At 41.7% G+C, this 22,795-nt stretch overlaps 1 protein-coding gene across 14 annotated transcripts in view; it reads right to left on the bottom strand.

Annotated features, from left to right (window-relative positions):
• Nucleotides 1-2,802: 2,802 nt before the first annotated feature.
• LOC126993053 (acetyl-CoA carboxylase-like) overlaps nt 2,803-22,795 on the bottom strand; it is a 101,276-nt gene continuing 81,283 nt past the window's right edge. For 13 of the 14 annotated variants that reach the window (XM_050851877.1, XM_050851905.1, XM_050851888.1 and 10 more), the window contains 11 exons: nt 19,327-19,488; nt 17,653-17,760; nt 16,942-17,062; nt 15,347-15,555; nt 14,481-14,624; nt 13,401-13,715; nt 11,938-12,073; nt 10,993-11,372; nt 9,670-9,906; nt 7,751-7,909; nt 2,803-6,814 (listed from right to left, as the gene is read on the bottom strand). In XM_050851877.1, the coding sequence (XP_050707834.1) occupies nt 6,656-6,814; nt 7,751-7,909; nt 9,670-9,906; nt 10,993-11,372; nt 11,938-12,073; nt 13,401-13,715; nt 14,481-14,624; nt 15,347-15,555; nt 16,942-17,062; nt 17,653-17,760; nt 19,327-19,488 (2,130 nt within the window). In that variant the 3' untranslated portion in view covers nt 2,803-6,655. The remainder of the gene's footprint in view (nt 6,815-7,750; nt 7,910-9,669; nt 9,907-10,992; nt 11,373-11,937; nt 12,074-13,400; nt 13,716-14,480; nt 14,625-15,346; nt 15,556-16,941; nt 17,063-17,652; nt 17,761-19,326; nt 19,489-22,795) is intronic. The other variant, XM_050851930.1, reaches the window with a different exon arrangement.

Below are 22,795 nucleotides of genomic sequence, written 5' to 3'. Positions count from 1 at the left end.
TCCTCCCAACCTCTAAACTTTGGTATATCTGCTAGGGAAAGGTTTGAATATTTGAGAATGGAGAACGTTTTTTCATGTTTTTAAGAGAACTGTCCTAAAGTACTTCATCTCTTCTCCCTTTTAAGTCATGCTCTCTGCTGTAACTTTACGTCTGTCTTTTCTCATTTAAAAACTCAAGAAATACATACTAAGCTTAAAAGTACAGCCTCCTACCTAGAATTAGTGATACAGAAGTCACCTTACCAGTTCCACACAGGAGGCAACTAAGATCCAGCAGTATGGCTTGAATCAGATCTTGGAAAGCCAGAACCAGCTGTGTTGGGGGCCAGTCAGCAGTGTGGTGGAGGATGTGGAACTGGCCACAGCACCTTGTAGTCTTGCAGTCTTGTATCCTTGTGTCAGAGATAAGTTACCTTTGTTCCATACTGCATCCATCTGTCTAATGTGTTCTGTGTTCTGCTGACAGGAGGAGCAAGTGGAGCTTCAGTATTTAGTCTTGAGACAGAGTGGCAGAGTGACAGAGGACGTGTTCTGAACAGGCCACAGCTTCACCTTTTCTGTTCCCTCACAGCCGCACCAATGATGAAAGTCACAGCCGCGTCACACTCTGAAAGTAGACTCGTCCCCTTCGCTTCATTAGTAAACCTTCATTTTCAGTCATAATTGCTAACTAGAAGATCAGAGAGTCTTGAGGGTCTTCTGAAACAACTAGCCACACACCTTGCTTTCCATATAGAGAAAAATAAATAAATAAGTAAAGCTGTACATTCAGAAACAAAAGAATGTAGTGTTTTCATGATCAAAATAAATAAAACCCACAAATTTTCACACCAACACAAGCTTCTTTCATAATAAAATGTTTTCTATGCCCTCTCTGGCCTCAACCCTCAGAAGGTTTATGGACGTGATGGAGTGCCTCCTATTGTCCTTAAAAACTGTGCGTCCGTGCTGATACCCTGCCTGGTCAAACTTTCGCCTCTGCCTGTCAACATCTACTTTTCCTTCCTGTTGGATGTACACCATACAGCCTGTGGCAAAGAAGGGTGACCGTTCCAATCCCTCAAACTACCGTTCTATAACTTTACTTTCCTGTCTATCTAAAGTTTTTGAATCATTCCTTAACCGGAAGTTTCTTAAGCATCTATCCATGTCTGACCTTTCTGATCGCAAGTATGGGTTCCGCAAGGGGAGTTCTACTGGTGATCTTCTTGCTTTCCTAACTGACTCTTGGTCATCCTCTCAGCCGTTTCGGTGAAACTTTTGCTCTTGCACTAGAAGTATCAAAAGCCCTTGATAGGGTCTGGCACAAATCTTTTCTTTCCAAACTACCCTCCTACGGTTTCTATCCTTTTATCTGTACCTTTATTTCCAGTTTCCTCTCCGAGCGATCTATCACTGCTGTAGTAGACGGTCACCGTTCTTCCCCTAAACCTATCAATAGTGATGTCTGTCCTATCTCCCACTCTCTTTCTGTTGCTCATTGATGATGATCTTTCAAAAACGAACTGTCCTATTCATTCTTACACCGATGACTCTACTCTGCATTACTCAATTTATTTTGATAGAAGGCCAACCTAACAGGAACTATATGATTCCAGGCTGGAAGCTGCAGAATGCTTAACCTCAGACCTTACTATCATCTCCGGTTGGAGCAAGAAGAACCCTGGTGTCCTTCAACGCCTCAAAAACTCTAATTCTTCACCTATCAACTCGACACAACCTTCCAAACACCTATCCCTCATTCTTCGACAACACTCAGCTTCTACACAAAACATCCTCAGTCTATCCTTAACTCAAAATCTCAACTGGAAACTCCATATCTCCTCTCTCACTAAATCGGCTTCCTCAAGGTTGGGCGTTCTGTATCGTCTCCACCAGTTCTCCCCTGCACACAGAGCCCGAGAGAAGGGGGTGGAGCTGGTATCTCTGCACCAGGGCCCGGCCTCATAGGAGGCCCAGCCGCCCGGGCATGATGTATATAAATTAAGATACTTAGATGCCCGGAATTATTTGCAGCACCAGGGCCCAATGGTAGCTCTATCCGGCACTGCCCGCACAGATACTGTCCATATACAGGGGCCTTGTCCGCCCTCGTATGGAGCATGCATCACGTGTGGGGGGGCTCCACTCACACAGCACTCTTGGACTGAGTAGTCAAAGGCTCTTCGTCTCATCAACTCCCCTCCTCATACTGACAGTCTTCCTCTTAAATTCTGCCACCATGTTGCATCTCTTTCTATCTTCTATCAATATTTTCATGCTGACTGTTCTCCTGAACTTGTTAAAATTGTTGTCATCCCTATACTGTCCAAACATCATCACTCTTTCATCCCTAACACGGGTAAACTCTGGAACAGCCTTCCTTCGTTTGTATTTCCTCCTGCTTATGACTTGACCTTCAAGAAGAGTGTATCAAGACACCTCTCCACCTGAAATTGACCTCTCTTTTTTGGCCACTCTTTACTTATGTCTGTTGTGGGAGCGGTGAGTGGTGGGCTTTTTTTTTCTACACTTTTTTGTTGCTCTTGAGCCGCCGTCTTTGTTGTAAAAAAAATAAATAAATAAATAAATGAATAAATAGATAACTAATCAACAATAATAAAGTTTCAAGTGTTTTCCATAATCAAAACAAAAAAAATCTCACAGCAATGCAACACTTTTGAAGGTTTTCCATAATTAAAAATAAATAAATAGATACATAATAAACAATTCCAAAGTCTTTCCACAATCAAAATAAACAAACAAAGCTCTCCGTTCGTCCACCCAGCAAAACACATCAAAAGGTTATTCACAATGGTCGCGTCTCTATAACAAATATTTATTCTCGTTTAACTATGCAGCACTATACTCCAAATACGTGGTGAAAATACAGAAATATATATATAAGACTTTGTGATTGATACTCTATAAAGGGGTTTGGGGTGAGGGGACATCCGGGGACATGCCACATCGACACTTGTACAAACACCTTTTCATTTACTTCATCCCTGCAAGAACTGAAGTTGTCATGTGTTGAGTTTTTCCTCTTACTCCTCTTCCTCCTCCTCTTCTTCAGACTATAATTCCTCTTAATCTTACTCTTTTTATCTCCTCCTCCTTCTACTTATTCCTGCAAGAACTGAAGTCGTGCAAGTTTTTCCTCTTACTCTTCTTCCTTTTTAGACTATAATCCCTCCTCCTCTTCCTCATTTTGCATTCATCTCCTCTGCATTTATTTAATTCCTGCAAGAACTGAAGTCATCCCATTTTCTCTTTCTCCTTCTCTTAATTTCTCCTCTCTCTTCATCCTTTTGCACTCCTACTCATCCTTCTCCTCCTCCTCCTCTTAAAACACTGTAATTTATCTCCTCTTCCATCTAGTCCTCCTCATCCTCTTCCTTCTCCTCCTCTTTCAAGAACTGAAGTCATTCTGTATGCTTTAGTTTTCTCTCCTACTCCTCCTCTTCTTTCTCTACTCTTCTTAATACTCCTTCCCCTCTTCCTCTATTTTGTCTTTTTCTCCTCTTCCTTTTCATTCTCTTCACCCGTCTTCCCTCACCCCTTTCCCTTCAGGCATCCACACACCCGTCATTCGGTCAAATAAATCACTACTTCCTCAGGCACGACAAACAGGGTACGAGACATTCGGCTGTTCATAAGCGTCGTCGTAATCAGTGTCCGTGTCGAAAGGAAGAAGAATGAGTTGCCGTGGACTTGAGCGGAAGTGTAAAATGAAGTCAAAATAATACAATAATAATTATAATAATAATAATAATAATAATAGTAAAAATGATGATAATAGGAGGTGGATGTTATGGGGCTTTTATCTTAATTGCTTTTTGCCCTTGAGCTGCTTCCTTTACTGTAAGAAAAAATGTGTACTCGTCCATTCTTTCGTCAGTTTTCTATCCTTTTGTCATGTGTTTTTCTCCTATAATTGAATCTCAACAAGGTTAATTTTCATATCTTCAACTCGTCCACTTTCCATCAATTTCCTCCCTCTCTGTCAAGTGTTTTTTTCCTCTCATTAAATCTGAATAACATCAATTTTCATATTTTCATGCTTGTCCACTTTTTGTCACTTTCCTTCCTCTCTATCAAGTGCGTTTCCCCTCTTATCAAATCTAAATATGGTTCGTTTCCATATCTTTATTCACGAGATTGCATTTTATACCTTCACTCTTATCCATGGCTGTTTTCTCTTCTTCTTTTTCCTTCTCGACACGGTTACTGATCACAACGGGACACACACACACAAATACAAACCGACGCACACGCCCTAACGAAGCCTCTCTATCGGACACTCTTATAAAACTCCTTTGTGCTTTAAATATATGTAAGAATAATCTGTGAACACTTCCTAAATATACATATCATTACCTACAACCTAAACACACACACACACACACACACACACACACACGCATACATACACACTACGATAGCATACAAATTTAGAACTGGTTAAAAACACACTTCAATTATATTCTGTTCGTACAATACTTTCACTCATTTGTTCATTATTCTCGCACTTTTTTCTGCACAAAAATTTGCGATTAAAACACTATTTCCACTAAGCTGCAAACTATGGACAGACTTTTCCTTCCATCTTGGCATCTTTTCTCTCTTGTTTTAGTTTAGGTTCTTCCGTTTAAACATTATTTCATCATTTTTTTTTTTTTTACACTTGCAAATTCAAAATCAAACTCAATTATTCCGTTCAAACAATCTTGCCGTGTCTTGTTTATCTTCAGTTTCAATTTTACCGATCATACAAAATCTTTTTTTCCACAATTCACAATAAAAATGACAAATTCCATGACAAGCTCTCGACAAGACTCCTCTTCAATTTTGCTGTAATCTGTTGTCTTTTTTTTTTTTTTTTCCTTTCCTTCCTTTCCTTATTATATGTTTTCTCTCTTTTTCAACTTCAGTCCTTCCATTCAAACATTACCTTGCCATTTTTTTGCACAATTCACAAAACTAAAAATTCCACAACAAGCTCTCAGTAAAATTCTCCTCCTTAAACTTTGCCAGCTCTTTTGTTTCTCTTTCTTAACTTTAATCATTCTGTTCAAACATTATCTTCCCATTTTTCTGCACAATTCACAATAAAACAACAAATTCCACAAGATCTTGACAAAACTCGCCTTCAATCTTGCTCTTGCTGTTAACTTTTTTTCCTTTTTTATCTTTCCTTCAATCTAGTTATTTGTTTTGTATCTTTCTCAACTTCAATACTTCCATTAAAACATTATCTTCCCATTTTTCTGCCCAATTCACAATAAAAATAATAAATCCACAACAAGCTCTCGACAAAACGCTCCTTCAATCCTTCCATCTGTCTTTCTCAACTATTCGTACATTATTTTGCCACTCGTTTTTAGCACATATGGTGACTGGAAGATGATGGTGCTACGCAAAGAGAAAACTGGAGATGGTGAAAAAAATGAGAGCAGGAGACAGTGTGATGGTGATGATGATGAAGATGATGATGGTGGTGGTGGTGAACGCACTGTCTGATATACCGCTACTGCTCTCTCTCTCTCTGTCTCTCTCTCTCTCTCTCTCTCTCTCTCTCTCTCTCTCTCCGAAGTGATAGAAGTAACACAAGGGTCATAGTATTGATCTGGTAACACTTCACAACATGACACGTTTAATGTATCACCCCAAAGCAGATTTCTCTTATTTGCGTGTGTATTAAAATCTTCGGTCTGCTGTGGTGAAGCAATACAAGTAACACACAGGTTATACGTATTACTATTCTGGTAACAAGACACATTCAATGTATTTCTTCTATTCAATGTATGCTCTTCTATTTGTGTGTGTATTAAAATCTTAAGAGTCTGTGGTGAAGCATATGTGATCTTAAGGCGAGAACCTGGAAACACACACACACACACACACACACACACACACACACACACACACATAAGAGCCAACCTAAACTAAACCAACATAAAGACAAATCTACCACACAACATTCAGGGCAGCAATAATAATAATAATCCTGCAGTAATAATAATAATCTTGTGGTTTAAGTTAAGACAGTCCACAGTGACCATCGACTGAGCAACTACACGGCAGCTTTGGGCGGCGGAGAAACGAAAGAGGGAAAATAAACGAAAACGGAAGGGCAACTGAATAGCTGAGGTAGAATTTCTGTGTTTGGAGAGCGGCGGAAATATTGAGTAGGATAGAGAAAGCCAAACAGACACATTAACAAAAAATAAACTTATAGAATAATTGAGTAGCTGTACTGATTTGAATACCACAACATAACCAAACTGAGTGTCACAATGAAAATACTTAACTGTGTGTGTGTGTGTGTGTGTGTGTGTATTTGTAGTGTATGTGTGCATGTGTTAAGTGTATGTGTGTGTATTCCTAGTGTATGTATCATATGTGTGTGTGTGTGTGTATGATATATCTAGTGTACATGTGTGTGTGTGTGTGTGTGTGTGTGTGTGTGTGTGTGTATGATATATCTAGTGTACATGTGTGTGTGTGTGTGTTTTCATTGTGTATCATGTGTAAATCAGTGTTTATGGTCATGGTACCAGGGTTAGGGTCCTCTAAAGTCGTGGTAGTGTTGGTGGTGTTGGCGACAGTGGTGATACTAGCAGTGATGGTGGTGGTGATTGTGCTAGACAGGGTCCCACCGCCAGGCTGAAGGTCAGTTGGCTGTGTCCTGTGGGTCGGGTGTGGTGACCGGCTCGCTCTGCTGGCTCACGAGGTCCAAGTTGTTCAGTGTCCTCAGGGTGTCTGCGCGCTGCGTTGGGGACATGCGGCGGATGATGTGAACAATTGTGTCCATGGCGATCTCCGGGAACTCCTGCCGAGGGTGGTTGGGGTGTGAGGTGGTGTTAGGGAAGAGGAATGTCTGCTCGGAGGGACGGAGGGAGATGGGGAAAGTGAGTGAGAAAAGGAGAGATAGGAAGAGAGAAAAGGAGAGAGAGGGAGAAGGGGAGAATGGAGAGAAAAGGAGAGATAGGAAGAGAGAGAGGGAGATGGGGAGAGTGAGTGAGAAAAGGAAAGAGAAGAAGAAAAGGAGAAGAAATGGGAGAGTGAGAGAGAAAAGGAGAGATAGGAAGAGAGAGAGGAAGAAAGGGAGAGTGAGTGAGAGAAGGAAAGAGGAAAGAGGTGGTGAGGAATGAGAGGAAGGAGGGAAAAAGGGATGATGGGAGTGAGAGGAGAAAAAGGAGAGAGGAGAGGGAAAAGGAAGGGAGGGAAAAAGCGAGAGTGAAAGTAAGAGGAGAGGAGGGAGGGAAAAAAGGAAGGAAGATAGGAAAAGAAGGATACAGAAAGTGAGAGAAGGAAAGGAGAGGTGGTGACGTGAGAATGGAGAGAGAAATGGAAGGGGAAAAAAAAAATAAAGAATAATAATGAGAAGAGGAAAGGAGGAAGGTGGCGAGGTGAAGATGGAGTAAAAAGGAAGGAAGGGAGGGAAGGAGGCGAGATAAAAATGGAGAGAAAAAGGAGGGAAGGTAGGAAAGGAAAGGATAATATGGTAAAGTAAAAAAGGAGAAAAAAACAGGGAGGGAAGGAGGAAAGGAGAAAAGTGGTCAGATGAAAAAGGAGGGAAGGTCGGAAAGGAAAGGAGAAAATGGTCAAGTAAAAATGGAGGAAAAACATTAAAAGTAATTACATAAACAAACTCCAACAAACACCTAGTCAAGTATACAAGAGCCTGGGCGCTGAAACATTGAAGAATACGACCTGACAATGACCTGACAATGACCCGACACATCCCTCACCCTCACACTCTTACCTTCATCACATCCTTGACCTGGGAAATGGCCGCATCTCTCCGTATGATCTGAAGGTTCTCCTGGAGGTACGAGCTGTTCCCTTCCTCCTTGTCGCCAACACACTGCATCTGTTGTTCCACCCACTCGGCCACCACCTTGTCGTTGTCCCATAGGTAACTCTAGCATAGGAGAGAGAGAGAGAGGGGATGCATGAAATTACTCTTTTTTGCATTGCCACTGAATTTTAGGATTGTGTTATTGTGGGACTCCCTTCTCCATACCACCATTGAGTAAACTAAACTATATGACTGGGATAGGAGAGAGAGAGAGAGAGAGAGAGAGAGAAGGGATGCATGAAGTTACTCTCAACTGTATTGCCATTGGATTTTAACCCGGTAGCAGCGAGGATTATGTTTCTTAATGGTCCCTCTAAGCGAGAAAAATTAGAAAAAATCATCCCTCACAAACCATTTCATAATATATATCAAAGCATTTGTGATCAGATTACGTATCATTTTTCTTTTGGGGGGGGGTTATATCATGGCACAAATTTGGCCCGTCGCTGCTACACAGTAAAGCCACAAATTTGGCCCATCGCTGCTACTGGGTTAAGGTTATGTTAGTGTGGGAAGTGCATGTAATGACTCCCTTCTCTCTACCATCATTCAATTATAAGCTAAATGATATTACTTTATATGGTTTGCTCTGTTCTTCGGCATGTCTTCAAGCTGATAAAATGAACTTGCATACTATTTCACCATGGATTTTAACCCGGTAGCAGCGACGGGCCAATTTTGTGACTTTACCATGTACCAGCGACGGGCCAAATTTGTGGCTTTACCGTGTAGCAGCGACGGGCCAAATTTTCACCATGATAATATAAACCCCCTAAAATAGATGATGCATAAACTGATCACAAATGCGTTGATGTATATTACGAAGTGGTTTGCGTGAGTGATGATTTTTTCTCATTAATACGCTTAGAGGGGCCTTTAAGAAACATGATCCCCGCAGCTACCGGGTTAAGGTCAATTAAATTATTTCTCGGCACAATTCTTGGTCAACTAAATTATTTCTCATCATAATTCTTGGTCAACTAAATTATTTCTCATCATAATTCTTGGTCAACTAGATTATTTCTCAGCATAATTCTTGGTCAACTAAACTATTTCTCAGCATAATTCTAGGTCAACTAAATTATTTCTCAGCATAATTCTTGGTCAACTAAACTATTTCTCAGCATAATTCTTGGTCAACTAAATCATTTCTCAGCATAATTCTTGGTCAACTAAATTATTTCTCAGCATAATTCTTGGTCAACTAAACTATTTCTCAGCATAATTCTAGGTCAACTAAATTATTTCTCAGCATAATTCTTGGTCAACTAAATCATTTCTCACCATAATTCTTGGTCAACTAAATTATTTCTCAGCATAATTCTTGGTCAACTAAATTATTTCTCAGCATAATTCTTGGTCAACTAAACTATTTCTCGGCATAATTCTTGGTCAACTAAACTATTTCTCGGCATAATTCTTGGTCAACTAAACTATTTCTCAGCATAATTCTTGGTCAACTAAATTATTTCTCAGCATAATTCTTGGTCAACTAAATTATTTCTCAGCATAATTCTTGGTCAACTAAATTATTTCTCAGCATAATTCTTGGTCAACTAAATTATTTCTCAGCACAATTCTTGGTCAACTAAATTATTTCTCAGCACAATTCTTGGTCAACTAAATTATTTCTCAGCATAATTCTTGGTCAACTAAATTATTTCTCAGAACAATTCTTGGTCAACTAAACTATTTCTCAGCACAATTCTTGGTCAACTAAATTATTTCTCAGCATAATTCGTGGTCAACTAAATTATTTCTCAGCATAATTCTATCTATGTCTATTTCTTTCAACTTAATACATCACAACCCCAACCACTCACCTCCACCGACCCCTTGTCCTCAAAGAACCACCTCCTCAGCATGGCGTCGATCTGGCCGTCCGACGAATCCTGCTGCACCTTCCTGATCTCCTTCTTCACCGAGTCCTCCGCCAGCAGCCGTCGCATCCGCCAGTACAGGATCTTGCGACTCTGGGACCATGGCACCACCCCCTGAATCACCCCCTTCTCCTGCATCCTGACTGGGGTGTCGTGGAGATCGGCAAAGGTCACGGCCACCTGGGAGGGATGCGAGAGGGTGTTGAGAGGTGCGGAGAGGTATTAAGAAAAGTCAAGTGTTGTCAAATGGTGTTATGAGCTGTCAGAGAGGTGTTATGAGCTGTCAGAGAGGTGTTATGAGCTGTCAGAGAGGTGTTATGAGCTGTCAGAGAGGTGTTATGAGCCGTCAGAGAGGTGTTATGAGCTGTCAGAGAGGTGTTATGAGCTGTCAGAGAGGTGTTATGAGCTGTCAGAGAGGTGTTATGAGCTGTCAGAGAGGTGTTATGAGCTGTCAGAGAGGTGTTATGAGCTGTCAGAGAGGTGTTATGAGCTGTCAGAGAGGTGTTATGAGCTGTCAGAGAGGTGTTATGAGCTGTCAGAGAGGTGTTATGAGCTGTCAGAGAGGTGTTATGAGCTGTCAGAGAGGTGTTATGAGCTGTCAGAGAGGTGTTATGAGCTGTCAGAGAGGTGTTATGAGCTGTCAGAGAGGTGTTATGAGCTGTCAGAGAGGTGTTATGAGCTGTCAGAGAGGTGTTATGAGCTGTCAGAGAGGTGTTATGAGCTGTCAGAGAGGTGTTATGAGCTGTCAGAGAGGTGTTATGAGCTGTCAGAGAGGTGTTATGAGCTGTCAGAGAGGTGTTATGAGCTGTCAGAGAGGTGTTATGAGCTGTCAGAGAGGTGTTATGAGCTGTCAGAGAGGTGTTATGAGCTGTCAGAGAGGTGTTATGAGCTGTCAGAGAGGTGTTATGAGCTGTCAGAGAGGTGTTATGGGCTGTCAGAGAGGTGTTATGAGCCGCCAGAGAGGTGTTATGAGCCGCCAGAGAGGTGTTATGAGCCGCCAGAGAGGTGTTATGAGCCGCCAGAGAGGTGTTATGAGCTGTCAGAGAGGTGTTATGAGCTGTCAGAGAGGTGTTATGAGCTGTCAGAGAGATCTTAAGGCTATCCCTCCCTTCCCTCTCCTTTCTCTTAACAATTGTCCCTTTCTTTCCTCTCCCATTCCCTCTCTTTTCTTTTCCCTATCTCTTACATATCCTGCTCCCTCTCTTCCCTCTCTTTCACCCTCCAATTCCCTCCCTCCCTCCCCCTCTCTCTCCCACTCTCCCTCACCTGATGGTACATGGGGAGGAGCAAATCTTGTCGCTCTTTGATCCGTTTCCTGATATCGGCTTGCTGGTTCTCAGGCAGGTCAGGCTCAGTCAGCTCTCGGTTCAGCCTGTGGATAGTCGGGTCAAGCCGGGACATGGCCTTCACAATATCCTTCATTTTAAACTTGATCTCGACGGTCCCTTCAGGCTCCAGGACACCACCGCGGGATAGGGGATCGGCGTACATCTCCATATAGCGCTGGTTGATGGTGGAGTCGATGACCACCCACGCGCCGCCCCTCAGCTCGGCGTAGGGGGGCACGTAGACGAGGATGGGCTGGTTGTACTCTCGTAATGCGTCCACGATGTAAGCGCCGAACTTGATGACTTGTTCGTACATGTCTGTTTGAAGGGAGAGAAGGAGGGAGAGGGAGGGAGGAGATGATGGTGAGAGAGAGAGAGAGGGAGATGGAGGAGAGAGAGGAAAAGGACAGGGAGAGGGTAAGAGTAAGAAAGAGAAAATGAAGGAAAGTGAGAAGAAAACAAAATGAGAAAGACAGGAGACAAAGAAAAAGAATGAGAATGAAGATGAAAATGAGAATAAGGAGAAGAAAGTGAAAGAAATAGAAAGAAAAAGAAAATGAAGAAAAAGGAGAAGAAAACAAAAAGAGAAAGACAAGAGACAAAGAAAAAGAAAGAGAATGAGAATGAAAAGGAGAATAAGGAGGAGAAAAAAGTGAAAGAGAAACAGAAAGAAAAGAAAAAGAGAGAGAGAGAGATTAAGTTAGGTTTTAATTGACCACACTCACCACCACTAACCACATCATCACCACCATAGTCACAACCACCACCACATAACCAAAGCTAACACCACTCTTACCACACACCACAACCACCACTTTCATCATATCACACACCAACCTTAAACAACAACTCCACCACCACCACCACCACCACCGACACCTACCCTTCATGCCTCCTGAGAATCCCCTCCAGTTGGCAAAGATGATGAGGGGCAGGTTCTCGTGGTTGAGGTCCTTGATGGCTTGTGAGGTCTTGTAGGCAGAGTCCGGGAACCACACCTGCCCGGCCTGAGATACAGTCTGTCGGGGGTTCGGTAGGAATGTTAAGATGACCAATAAAAGCATACAAAAGAACAGAGAAAAGAAAGAACTGTTGGGGGTTGGGCAGGGTAAGATGACAGCAGAAATATGAACTGGAGAATGTATAGCAATGTCCCTGTTTTTGTTCATTTATGTATCTATCTGTTCTACTTTTTTTACAGCATAGGAGGCAGGGCAAGGACAAAAAAACAAATACAGTAACAAAAAAGGCAGAGGAATGTGCTTGGAGTATCTGAATGCTTAGACCGATAGATTAGAATTAACCTAACCTAACCTTGCCTTACCTTTCCTTCTCTACCTAAGAACACAAGAGTAAGCTACCAAACACCCACACCATCACAACCTTCACCACTACTGTCTGAGGCCTGTGTTTAGAAGATCTGAATGCTTGGAGTGTTTTAGAACAGAATTAACCTCACCTAACCTAACCTTGCTTTACCTTCCTTTCCCTACCTAAGAACACAGGAGCATACTATCAAACACTCACACCACCAACACCATCACCTTTACCACTATTGTCCGAGGCCTGTGTTAAGAAGATCGAATGCTTATTGTGTTTTAGAACAGAATTAACCTTACCTAACCTAACCTACCCTTCCCTTCCCTACCTAACAATGCAGAAGAAGCAAGCACACACCCACACCATCACCATCACCCACATTCATCATTACTGTCTAAGGAATATGCTTGGAATATCTGAATGCTTAGATTGATAGATTAGAGTTAACCTTACCTTACCTAACCTAACCTTACCTAACCTGGCCTAACCTTACCTTATCTAACCTTACTTAACCTTACCTAATCTAACCTAACCTAACCTAACCTAACCTTACTTTACCTCATCTAACCTAACCTAACCTAACCTAACCTGGCTTGGCCTAACCTAACCTAACCCAGCCTTACCTAACCTAGCCTAACCTAACCTAACCTAACTCAGCCATACCTAACCTAGCCTAACCTAACCTGGCCTAACTTTACCTAACCTTACCATAGCTAACCTTACCTAACCTTACCATATCTAACCTTACCTAACCTAACCTGGCCCAACCTTACCTTATCTAACCTTACCTAACCTAGCCTAACCTAACCTAACCATATCTAACCTTACCTAACCTAACCTTATCCAACCTTACCTAATCTAGCCTAACCTAACCTGGCCTAACCTAACCAAGCCTAACCTAACCTGGCCTAACCTAACCTAACCTACCCTACACTTACCTAACCTAACCTTACCTTACCACACAAGAGTAAGCAACCACACACCCACACCACCACCACCACCACCTTCACCATCACCTTAACGTACCTTTGCCTCAGAGTCCAGATTGGCAGGGTCGGCGAGGAGGTTAAATTCAACCGTGCGAGTCTCCACACAGATCACGCCCACAGGGATCCCGCCCAGCCTGGCACGCCCGCTCACCACCGTCTGGGCCCAAGGTTCCATGATCTCCTGGAACGAGTCCTTGTCGAAGAACCCGGTCTCCCAGTCATTAGGGTTAGCAGGGTTCTGTCGCCCGGCCAGCAGCCACCTGGGGTCGTAGGAGGCGCGGCCCGGCATGAACCCAACAGCCCGATCTATGGGATCAATTGGGTCGCGTATCGGCAATATCGCGTCCTTGGTCTGTGGAGGAGAAGAGGGGTGAGGAGGAGAAGAGAAGGAAGATGAGGAGGAGGAGTAGGAGAAAAGGGAATGATGTTGAGAAGAAGAGGAGAGGAGTAGGAGGAGAAGGAAGAGTAGGAGTAGGCATAGGAGGCAGAGAAGGAGGAGAAAAAGAGGGGTTGAGAAGGAGGAGAAGAGGAGATGAGAAGGAGGAGAAGCAGAAGAAAGAGAAGAAGAGGGGATGAGGAGGGAAAGGAAGAGGAAGAGAGGGAAGAGGAGGAGGAGAAGAGAAAGAGGAGGAGAAGGAAGAGGAGGAGGAGGAAGAGAAGGGGATGAGGAGGAGGAAGAGTAGAAGTAGAAGTACAAGAAGGAGGAGGAGGAGGAAGGAAGGAACCAGAAAGTGTGTAGATGGGGTGGTTAAGAGTTTGGCTGATACAGTGAGCATAAGCATAAAGAAAAATAAAGAAAAGTTAAGGAAAATAAAGGGAAATTAAAGAAAAGTGAAAGAAATTATGGGACAACACTAAAGAAAAAGACGAATGGTAGAAAGACAAGGAGAACCACACACACACACACACACACACTAAATAAATAAATAAAATGCTTACCTTACCTTGCCTTACCTTGCCTTCCCCTACCTAAGACAAATATTACACCCCCTCCACCATTCCCCCCATCCCTCCTCCACCCCAGACACACCTTATTAAGTGAACTGAAGCAAAAAATAAATAAATAAAAAAAAATTAAAAATCTCGCTAACAGATAAAAACAAACCCGATCGCTTACCTTCGGCACAAATGACAGCCAGTTCAGGATGGTGTGGATGCCCTCCAGGTCGTTGGGGGCCACGGCGTGCGAGATGCCGTTCTTGTGCATGATCTCGACGCCCCCGAGCTGAGAGTTGCTGCTGTACACCTCTCGCCCCAGCAGCTGTGGAAGAGAGATGGGTTGTTGTGATTTTTGTTGTGTAGGAAGGTTTAGGGACAAATGAAGACAGTTGGAATAATAGGAAGTCAGTCAGAAGGAAAGTAAACCAATTCTTGCCTATGTCCTTGTTGAGTCTGAATTTATCCAGTTTGAACCCATTAGTACGTGTCCCACCCAGTTCCCTTACCATCAGAACCTTATTAATATCCCCCTTATTAAAGCCCTTCATCCATTTCTAAACTACGATCAAGTCTCCTCACACTCCTCGGCTTTCTAGAGAATGAAAGTTAATTTGTTTTAGTCTTTCCTCGTACAGGATGTTTCTTAACCCGTGAATCATCGTTGTCTTCCTCCTCTGCACCGATTCTAACATTTTGATATCCATTCTATAATAAGGCGACCAGAATTGCACTGCATAATCAAGATGAGGTCTAACTAATGCTAAATATAGCCTGAGGATGACTTCGGTGCTTCTGTTCCTTGAAATGAATCCCAGTACCCTGTTTACTTGATTTCTAACTTGATGGCATTGTGCCCTTGGACAGAGATCAAAGCTCACTAAGACCCCTAAATCCCTAAGACCGATGAATTGAAGGATTAATCAGCGCATCTATTACAGAGGCAAAAAAAAAAATTTAAAAAAAAGAAAAAATGAAGAGTGCAAAGAACAAATATGCTAAAGGATACCCCTCACCCCCCCACCCCCTCACCCACCCCAAACGCACCTTGTTAAGCGCACTGAAGCCGGTGAGGATGATGTGCGACGACTCCACCTGCACGACGCGCTGGCCCAGCCTCACCAGGTACGCGCCAATGCCAATGGCGCGGCAGGTCACCAGGGAGTAGGTCACGATCTCTTTGTAGGCCTGAGACGTCTCCCCGGCGATCATGCCAGAGTGCTGCAGGTTCTCCACGCCCAGCCCATCATCCTTGCCTGGGGGGGAAATGGCACGTGAAAAATGGGAGAAGAGAAACAAGAAAAAGAAAGTAATATAGGAAAAGAAACATAGAAACTAAAGAAGGAAGGAATGGAGAAAATGAGAATGGCAGAGAATGGAGAATGGCACGTGAAAAAATGGGTGAAGAAGAGAAACAAGAAAAAGAAAGAAATGAGGAAGAAACTAAGAAAACTAGAAACCAAAAACAGAAGGAAAAGAAAACGAAGCTAAAAATGGATGAGAAACTGAAATAGAGAAATGAAGAAAAAGAAACAAAGGAAAACACGTGATTAATGGGAGAAAAAGAAAGAGAAACGAGAAAAAGAAAGAAATGAAGGAAAAGAAACGAAGAAAACTAGAAACTAAAGAAAGAAGGAAAAGAAAACAAAGCTAAAAATGGATGAGAAACTAAAATAGAGAAATGAAAAAACAAAAACAAAGGAAAAAAACAGGAAAAGAAACAAAGGAAAACACGTGAAAAATGGGAGAAAAAGTAAAAGCGAAACAAGAAAAAGAAAGAAATGAAGGAAAAGAAACTAAGAAAACTAGAAACTAAAGAAAGAAGGAAAAGAGAAAACCTAAAAATGAATGAGAAACTAAAATAGAGAAATGAAAAAACAAAAACAAAGGAAAAAAAACAGGAAAAGAAATCAAAGAAAAACAAGTAAGGTTATCCACGCCCAGCCTGTCGTCTTTGCCTGGGGGGGGGGAAGGATTCATTTGCTTGTTTCGTTCTTTCTTTATTACAGTTGCATTTTCAATTTTCCGATCAACCCTGGGTGAGACAGTTCCTACATTTCTTTCTTTACTGTTACAACCTTTATTTATATTCTATTCATCTTATTTATTTTTAGTGTCCTTGGCTGTAAGTCGAGTATTTGTCTATTTATTTACTGATTATTCCTCTTCATCTCCCTCTTCCTCTCCCTCCCTTCCTCTCTCCCTCCCTTTCTCTCTTCATCTCCCTCTCTCTCTTCATCTCCCTCTCTCTCTTCATCTCCCTCTCTCTCTTCATCTCCCTCTCTCTCTTCATCTCCCTCTCTCTCTTCATCTCCCTCTCTCTCTTCATCTCCCTCTCTTCATCTCCCTCTCTTCATCTCCCTCCCTCTCTTCCTCTCCCTCTCTTCCTCCCTTCCTCCCTTCCTCTCTCCCTCCCTTCCTCTCTTCCTTGTCATCTCCCTCTCCTTCTCCCCCTCTCTCTCTCACCATTCATTCATTCACTCATTCCCATCTCCATCACTCCATTTTCCACCCTTCCCTCCTCTCCCTTCAGTGCTTCTTCCGCTCCATAAGCACGACTTCCAAAGAACGCCTCCCCCCCTCCCCCCTTCCCCCATTTGCACCCCCATACAAACATGCATCAACAACCTTTTGGGCCGTACCTATGATGTGGTTGATCTTATAGTGCGCCTTCCCGTTGTCGTCTATCAGTTCAGCGTAGATGGAGTCGAGGGTGGACACCTTCTTGTAGTCCTCGGGCGTCAGGTAAAGGTATTTGAACCCCTGGCGAGGAGAAGGATCAGGAGGAGAAAAAGGATCGTTAGGTTAATACTCCTAAGGGAAACTGTGCTATTGTTGAATGTAAGGGAATGTAACAATGGCATGTGAAAAATGGGAGAGAAGGAAAAAGAGAAGCAAGAAAAAAGAAATGAAAGTAAAGGAAATTAAAAAAAGGAATGAAGAAAAATAAAGGAACTAAAAAATGGAGGAAAAGAAAATGAAACTATAAAATTATGAGACACAAAGAAAGAGAAGAAATGAAATGAAGAAAAGATAAACTAAGAAAGAAAAATTAAGAAAGATAAACTAAGAAAGAGAAATTAAGAAAGAGAAACTAAGAAAAAGTAACAAAAATAAGAAAGAAAAAAAATAAAAATGAAATAAAAAAAATTACAAAAACTAGGAAAAAAGGAAAAAGACAATAGGCAAAATAGAAATTAAGAAAAGGAAAAGCAGAAAACTCAAAGGAAACCAAGAAAACAAAACTGAGAAAAACTGACTAAAAGGAAAAAAAAGAAAACAACAGATTATATAAAAAAAAAAAGCACCTTCCCCTCATCACCAAAACAACCCCAACACACCAACACACTCACTTTGTCAGGTTCGGCCGGGTCCTCCCACGCCACCTTGAACATGTGCTTGATCTCCTCCGCCAGGCCGATGCGCGCCCCAGAGTTGGCGGCGATGTATATCCTGGGTATCTGCAGGGGGGAGAGAGGGAGAGAGTGAATGAGTGAGAGGGAGAGAGAGAGGAAGAGAGACTGTGTGGTTGGCATTGAGAGCTAAATTAGTGAAGGTGTGTTAGGTGGAAGGAGTGAGTGCAGGTGAGTCAGTGAAAGAGGTTAAGGAGTGAGTGAGTAAACAAGAGAATGAGTGTGTGTGTGAGTAAACAACCCTTTGAGACATTTCACCACCCAAGAACACATATTTGACAAGGCTTTCATAGGAGTTGTGGGCATTTCCAGGGGTAGTTTTATGACCCCGGTGGTAGTTTCATCCTTCCTCTGTACCCTGAGCATAAAAAAACACTCATTAGAACCTGAGTGATCCCCCCTTTGACCTTTAAATATAGCTGATGTGAGACGGCAAAGCATCTTGTAATACCAGCCAAAGAGTGAGTTCTTTAAAATTGAGGTTACTTATGAATGAGGTATCTTTACAAGGGCTTTTAAATCCCCTTCCCTACCATTACTTCAACATCCCATTGTGAAAGGCAACAGTAGCTACCATGCAAGAGTTAACCAGTATCTTCATTCTTTCATCTCTTGTGCTGGCAAACTCCTTAACCCGGTACCAGCAACGGGCCAAATTTGTGGCTTTACCATGTAGCAGCGATGGGCCAAATTTGTGCCATGATTTAAACCCCCCAAAATAGATGATACATAAACTGATCACAAATGCTTTGATATATATTATGAAATGGTTTGTGTGAGTGATGATTTTTTCTCATTTTTCTCGCTTAGAGGGACCATTAAGAAACATGATCCCTGCTGCTACTGGGTTAACTGCCTCCCTTTGTCTGTATTTCCTCCTGCCTATGACTTAAACACATTCAAGAGGGAGTCATCAAGGCATCTATATATGATTTTAACCCTCTGTCTTCCTTTGTCTGTACTTCCCCCTTCCTATGACTTGAATACATTTATGAGGGGAGTATTAAGACACCTCTCCAAACATATAATTTTTTGCCCTCTTTTTAGTTTCCTTGAGTTGCGACTTTTCCTGTAAATAATAAATAAAGAGAGAAAGAAAGAAGGGAGACAGGAAGGAAGGAAGACAAAGAAAAAATGAAAGAAGGAAGGAAAGACAAAGGGAAAGACAAAAAAAAGGAAAGAAAGAGAAATGAAAGGAAGAAAAATATAGATAAAAAGAAACAAAGAAAAAAGAATGAAACAAAGAAAAATAAATAAAAGAAAAGGAAAGAAAGAAGAAGAAATATCCCAGCAGCTTCAAAACCCCCCCACCTTGAGTTCAAAACAAAGAAACAAAAAAAGAAACAAAGAAAAAAAGAATGAAAGACAAAGAAATAGCAAAAAAGAAAACGAAAGGAATAAGAAATATCCCAGCAGCTTCAGAACCCCCCCACCTTGAGTTCAAAACAAAGAAACAAAAAAAGAAACAAAGAAAAAAAGAATGAAAGACAAAGAAATAGCAAAAAAGAAAACGAAAGGAAGAAGAAATATCCCAGCAGCTTCAGAACCCCACCTCGAGTTCAAAAGAAAGAAAGAAAGGAAGAAACACACCTCCCAGCGTCCACACAACCCCACCTTCAATTCCCTGGCGAGCTGCGAAGCCTTCAGGAACAGGATGTCTTCGAGGGGACCAAAGGAGCCAATTTGGTACGTGATGTCGTTGCAGATTATGATGATGTCCCGGCCGTTGGGGTACTCTGGGGTGTGCAGGGTCATGCGCCACGCCACCATGCCGATCTGTGGGGGACATGGGCGGTGTGTTAGCATGGGGTTGACTGGGGGAAGGGCGGTAGAGGAGGGGAAGGGGTTAGACTGTGGTGGATGATTGGCTGCTTGACGGACTGACGGATACACACACGGGAATGATTTTTGGTGTTTTTGGGTGAGTTATGTTCGGTTGTTGTTGTGGTTGTTTAGGGTGAGATGACGAGTGTTTTACTATTCTTTATTATTGCCATTAGTGTTGTTTTATTATTCATTATTGTATTGTTATGGGATTACTGCCTGATTTTGTTCTTTGTTTAATTAGTCGGAGAAATTAAGGCCTGTTCAGCTCACTTGTTATATGCTGACGTGGTTAATAAATCTATCTATGTGTCTATCTATCTATCCATCTTCTATCTATCTGTCTATACATGTCTTGTGTGTGTTTGCATCTCTGTGTGTTTGTCTCTCTGTATGTTTGTTTGTTTCTCTGTATGTCTGTGTGTGTGTGTGTGTGTGTGTGTGTGTGTGTGTGTGTGTGTGTGTGTGTGTGTGTGTGTGTGTGTGTGTGTGTGTGTGTGTGTGTGTGTATCTGTCTGTATCTGTTTGTTTCTGTCAATCTGTTTGTTTCTGTCAATCTGTTTGTTTCTGTCAATCTGTTTGTTTCTGTCAATCTGTCTGTTTCTGTCAATCTGTCTGTTTCTGTCAATCTGTCTGTTTCTGTCAATCTGTCTGTTTCTGTCAATCTGTCTGTTTCTGTCAATCTGTCTGTTTCTGTCAATCTGTCTGTTTCTGTCAATCTGTCTGTTTCTGTCAATCTGTCTATTTCTGTCAATCTGTCTATTTCTGTCAATCTGTCTGTCTCTGTCAATCTGTCTGTCTCTGTCTATCTGTCTGTCTCTGTCTATCTGTCTGTCTCTGTCTATCTGTCTGTCTCTGTCTATCTGTCTGTCTCTGTCTATCTGTCTGTCTCTGTCTATCTGTCTGTCTCTGTCAATCTGTCTGTCTCTGTCAATCTGTCTGTCTCTGTCAATCTGTCTGTCTCTGTCTATCTGTCTGTCTCTGTCTATCTGTCTGTCTCTGTCTATCTGTCTGTCTCTGTCTATCTGTCTGTCTCTGTCAATCTGTCTGTCTCTGTCTATCTGTCTGTCTCTGTCTATCTGTCTGTCTCTGTCTATCTGTCTGTCTCTCTATCTGTCTGTCTCTGTCTATCTGTCTGTCTATCTGTCTATCTGTCTGTCTATCTGTCTGTCTGTCTGTCTATCTGTCTGTCTGTCTGTCTCTGTCTATCTGTCTGTCTCTGTCTATCTGTCTGTCTCTGTCTATCTGTCTGTCTCTGTCTATCTGTCTGTCTCTGTCTATCTGTGTGTGTGTCTCTGTGTGTGTGTCTGTGTGTCTGTCTGTCTGTCATAAGCACACAGGGAATGAATGTCCAAATCAAAAATATATATATGACCATGCAAGCAAATTCTAAGGCCTGCCAACTGGGATTGTTAGGACATAAAACATTAACAAGGTAAGCGTTAAGGCAGACTACCACAAGTACTGAGGCCACAAGAGACATTTAATAATAGTGACAGTGATATTAGTAAATGTAGACAGTCGGTTACCAGTGGAATTAATGGTTAGATAGTGCAGGAAGAATATCAACATGTAAATCACACTATTGAAGTTATTGAAGTTATTTAGCATGCTAGAAAAAAAAGAGGAGAATCATAGTACTAGTTATTTGATGGTGAGAAAATTGGCTATACACATAAAAATAACTGACATGGGGAACATACACCCGAGGCCACGTTACTTCACTCGCTGGCCGCCTCCACTCCCATCAGTCCCCCAAGCAAGCTCCCATTTTTCATCTTTTTTTTTACAGCAAGGGAGACAGCTCAAGGGCACAAAACAGAAAAGCAACAAAAAAGCCCGCCAGGTGCCGCTCATGCAGGTTATTATAGTGTTTAGATTAGTTTTGTTACGGTATAAGTCCGCCGATTGCAGCTCCACAAGGATGAAAATATAAACGCCCAGAATCCATGCAAACAGAACATACAAAAAATTACGTTACGGTTATTACACACAGGTATATTACAGTGAAAGTCCATCTATTAGAACACAACAAGGCTGAAAATATAAATGCTAGGAATCCATGCACACAAAAATCATACAAAAAAATTGGGTTACGGTTATTTTGATCAGGTATATTACAGTGAAAGTCTATCGATTAGAACTCCACAAGTATAAAAATATAAACGCAAGGAATCCATGCACGCAAAAATCATACAAAAAAATTGGGTTACGGTTATTTTGCTCAGTTAAATTACAGTAAAAGTCCATTGATTAGAACACCACAAGTATGAAAACACAAACGCCAGAATCCATGCACAAACAAACATTATAAACACCCTGAAAAACAACACTGAAATGAAGGTAGGAAATCAGACACCCTTTAAAAATACACAATTCTTTTCTTATCTAGTTAACATTCCATAAGGACAGGGATTCAAAGTGACCCCAAGCTGACAACACAGGTAAGCAAAGTAGTTAAACATGAAAGTAAAGGAAATAAGTAAGATTCTGATAGGTGAATAAGCAACGCTACATACCATTACATATTAACCCATCAGAACCTTACAAGTAGATCAAGACATGGATAAAAATATATACAAAAACGGTTTGTGTATATATTCCTCTCTATCCTTCTTTGGTACATTCCTTAAGGGGGTCATGTTGAAGCTACCACACTCCACCTTGTATGCTTTTCATGTAGCTAATATCATCCCCCTGTTCTGTGATGCTTGTTAATATATGTACAGTAGGGTCATGTTGAAGCCACTACACTCCACCCTGTATGCTTTTCATGTAGCTAATAATATCCCCCTGTTCTGTGATGCTTGTTAATATATGTACAGAGGGGTCATGTTGAAGCCACTACACTCCACTCTGTTAAGTGTTTTATGTAGCTAATGATATGTCCATGTTCTGTGATGCTTGTTAATATATGTACAGTGGGGTCATGTTGAAGCCACTACACTCCACCCTGTTAAGTGTTTTATGTAGCTAATGATATGTCCATGTTCTGTGATGCTTGTTAACCTTTAAACAGCGGCAGTATTTGAAGAGTAGCTCCCCCAAAATGAATGGTCTATATATAGTCACTGCCGACCTTAGGACCGAAGCATAAGTATAGTTACGCTGCATAAGAGGTTTTTTAACTATCGTCTATATAGAGATTCTACTGCAATCTGGAAGTGTTGTTATATTTCTGCCATACAAAACTGACTGACTGAATTTTGGACCATCTGTATATAGTTCCACTGCCATCTAAGGGTTAATATATACGTAC

The sequence above is a fragment of the Eriocheir sinensis genome, chromosome 7 (assembly GCF_024679095.1).
Source record: "Eriocheir sinensis breed Jianghai 21 chromosome 7, ASM2467909v1, whole genome shotgun sequence".
Taxonomy (NCBI): Eukaryota; Metazoa; Arthropoda; class Malacostraca; order Decapoda; family Varunidae; genus Eriocheir; species Eriocheir sinensis.
The sequence above is the reverse complement of the archived record's forward strand: the minus strand, read 5'-3'. Positions and strand labels throughout refer to the sequence as shown.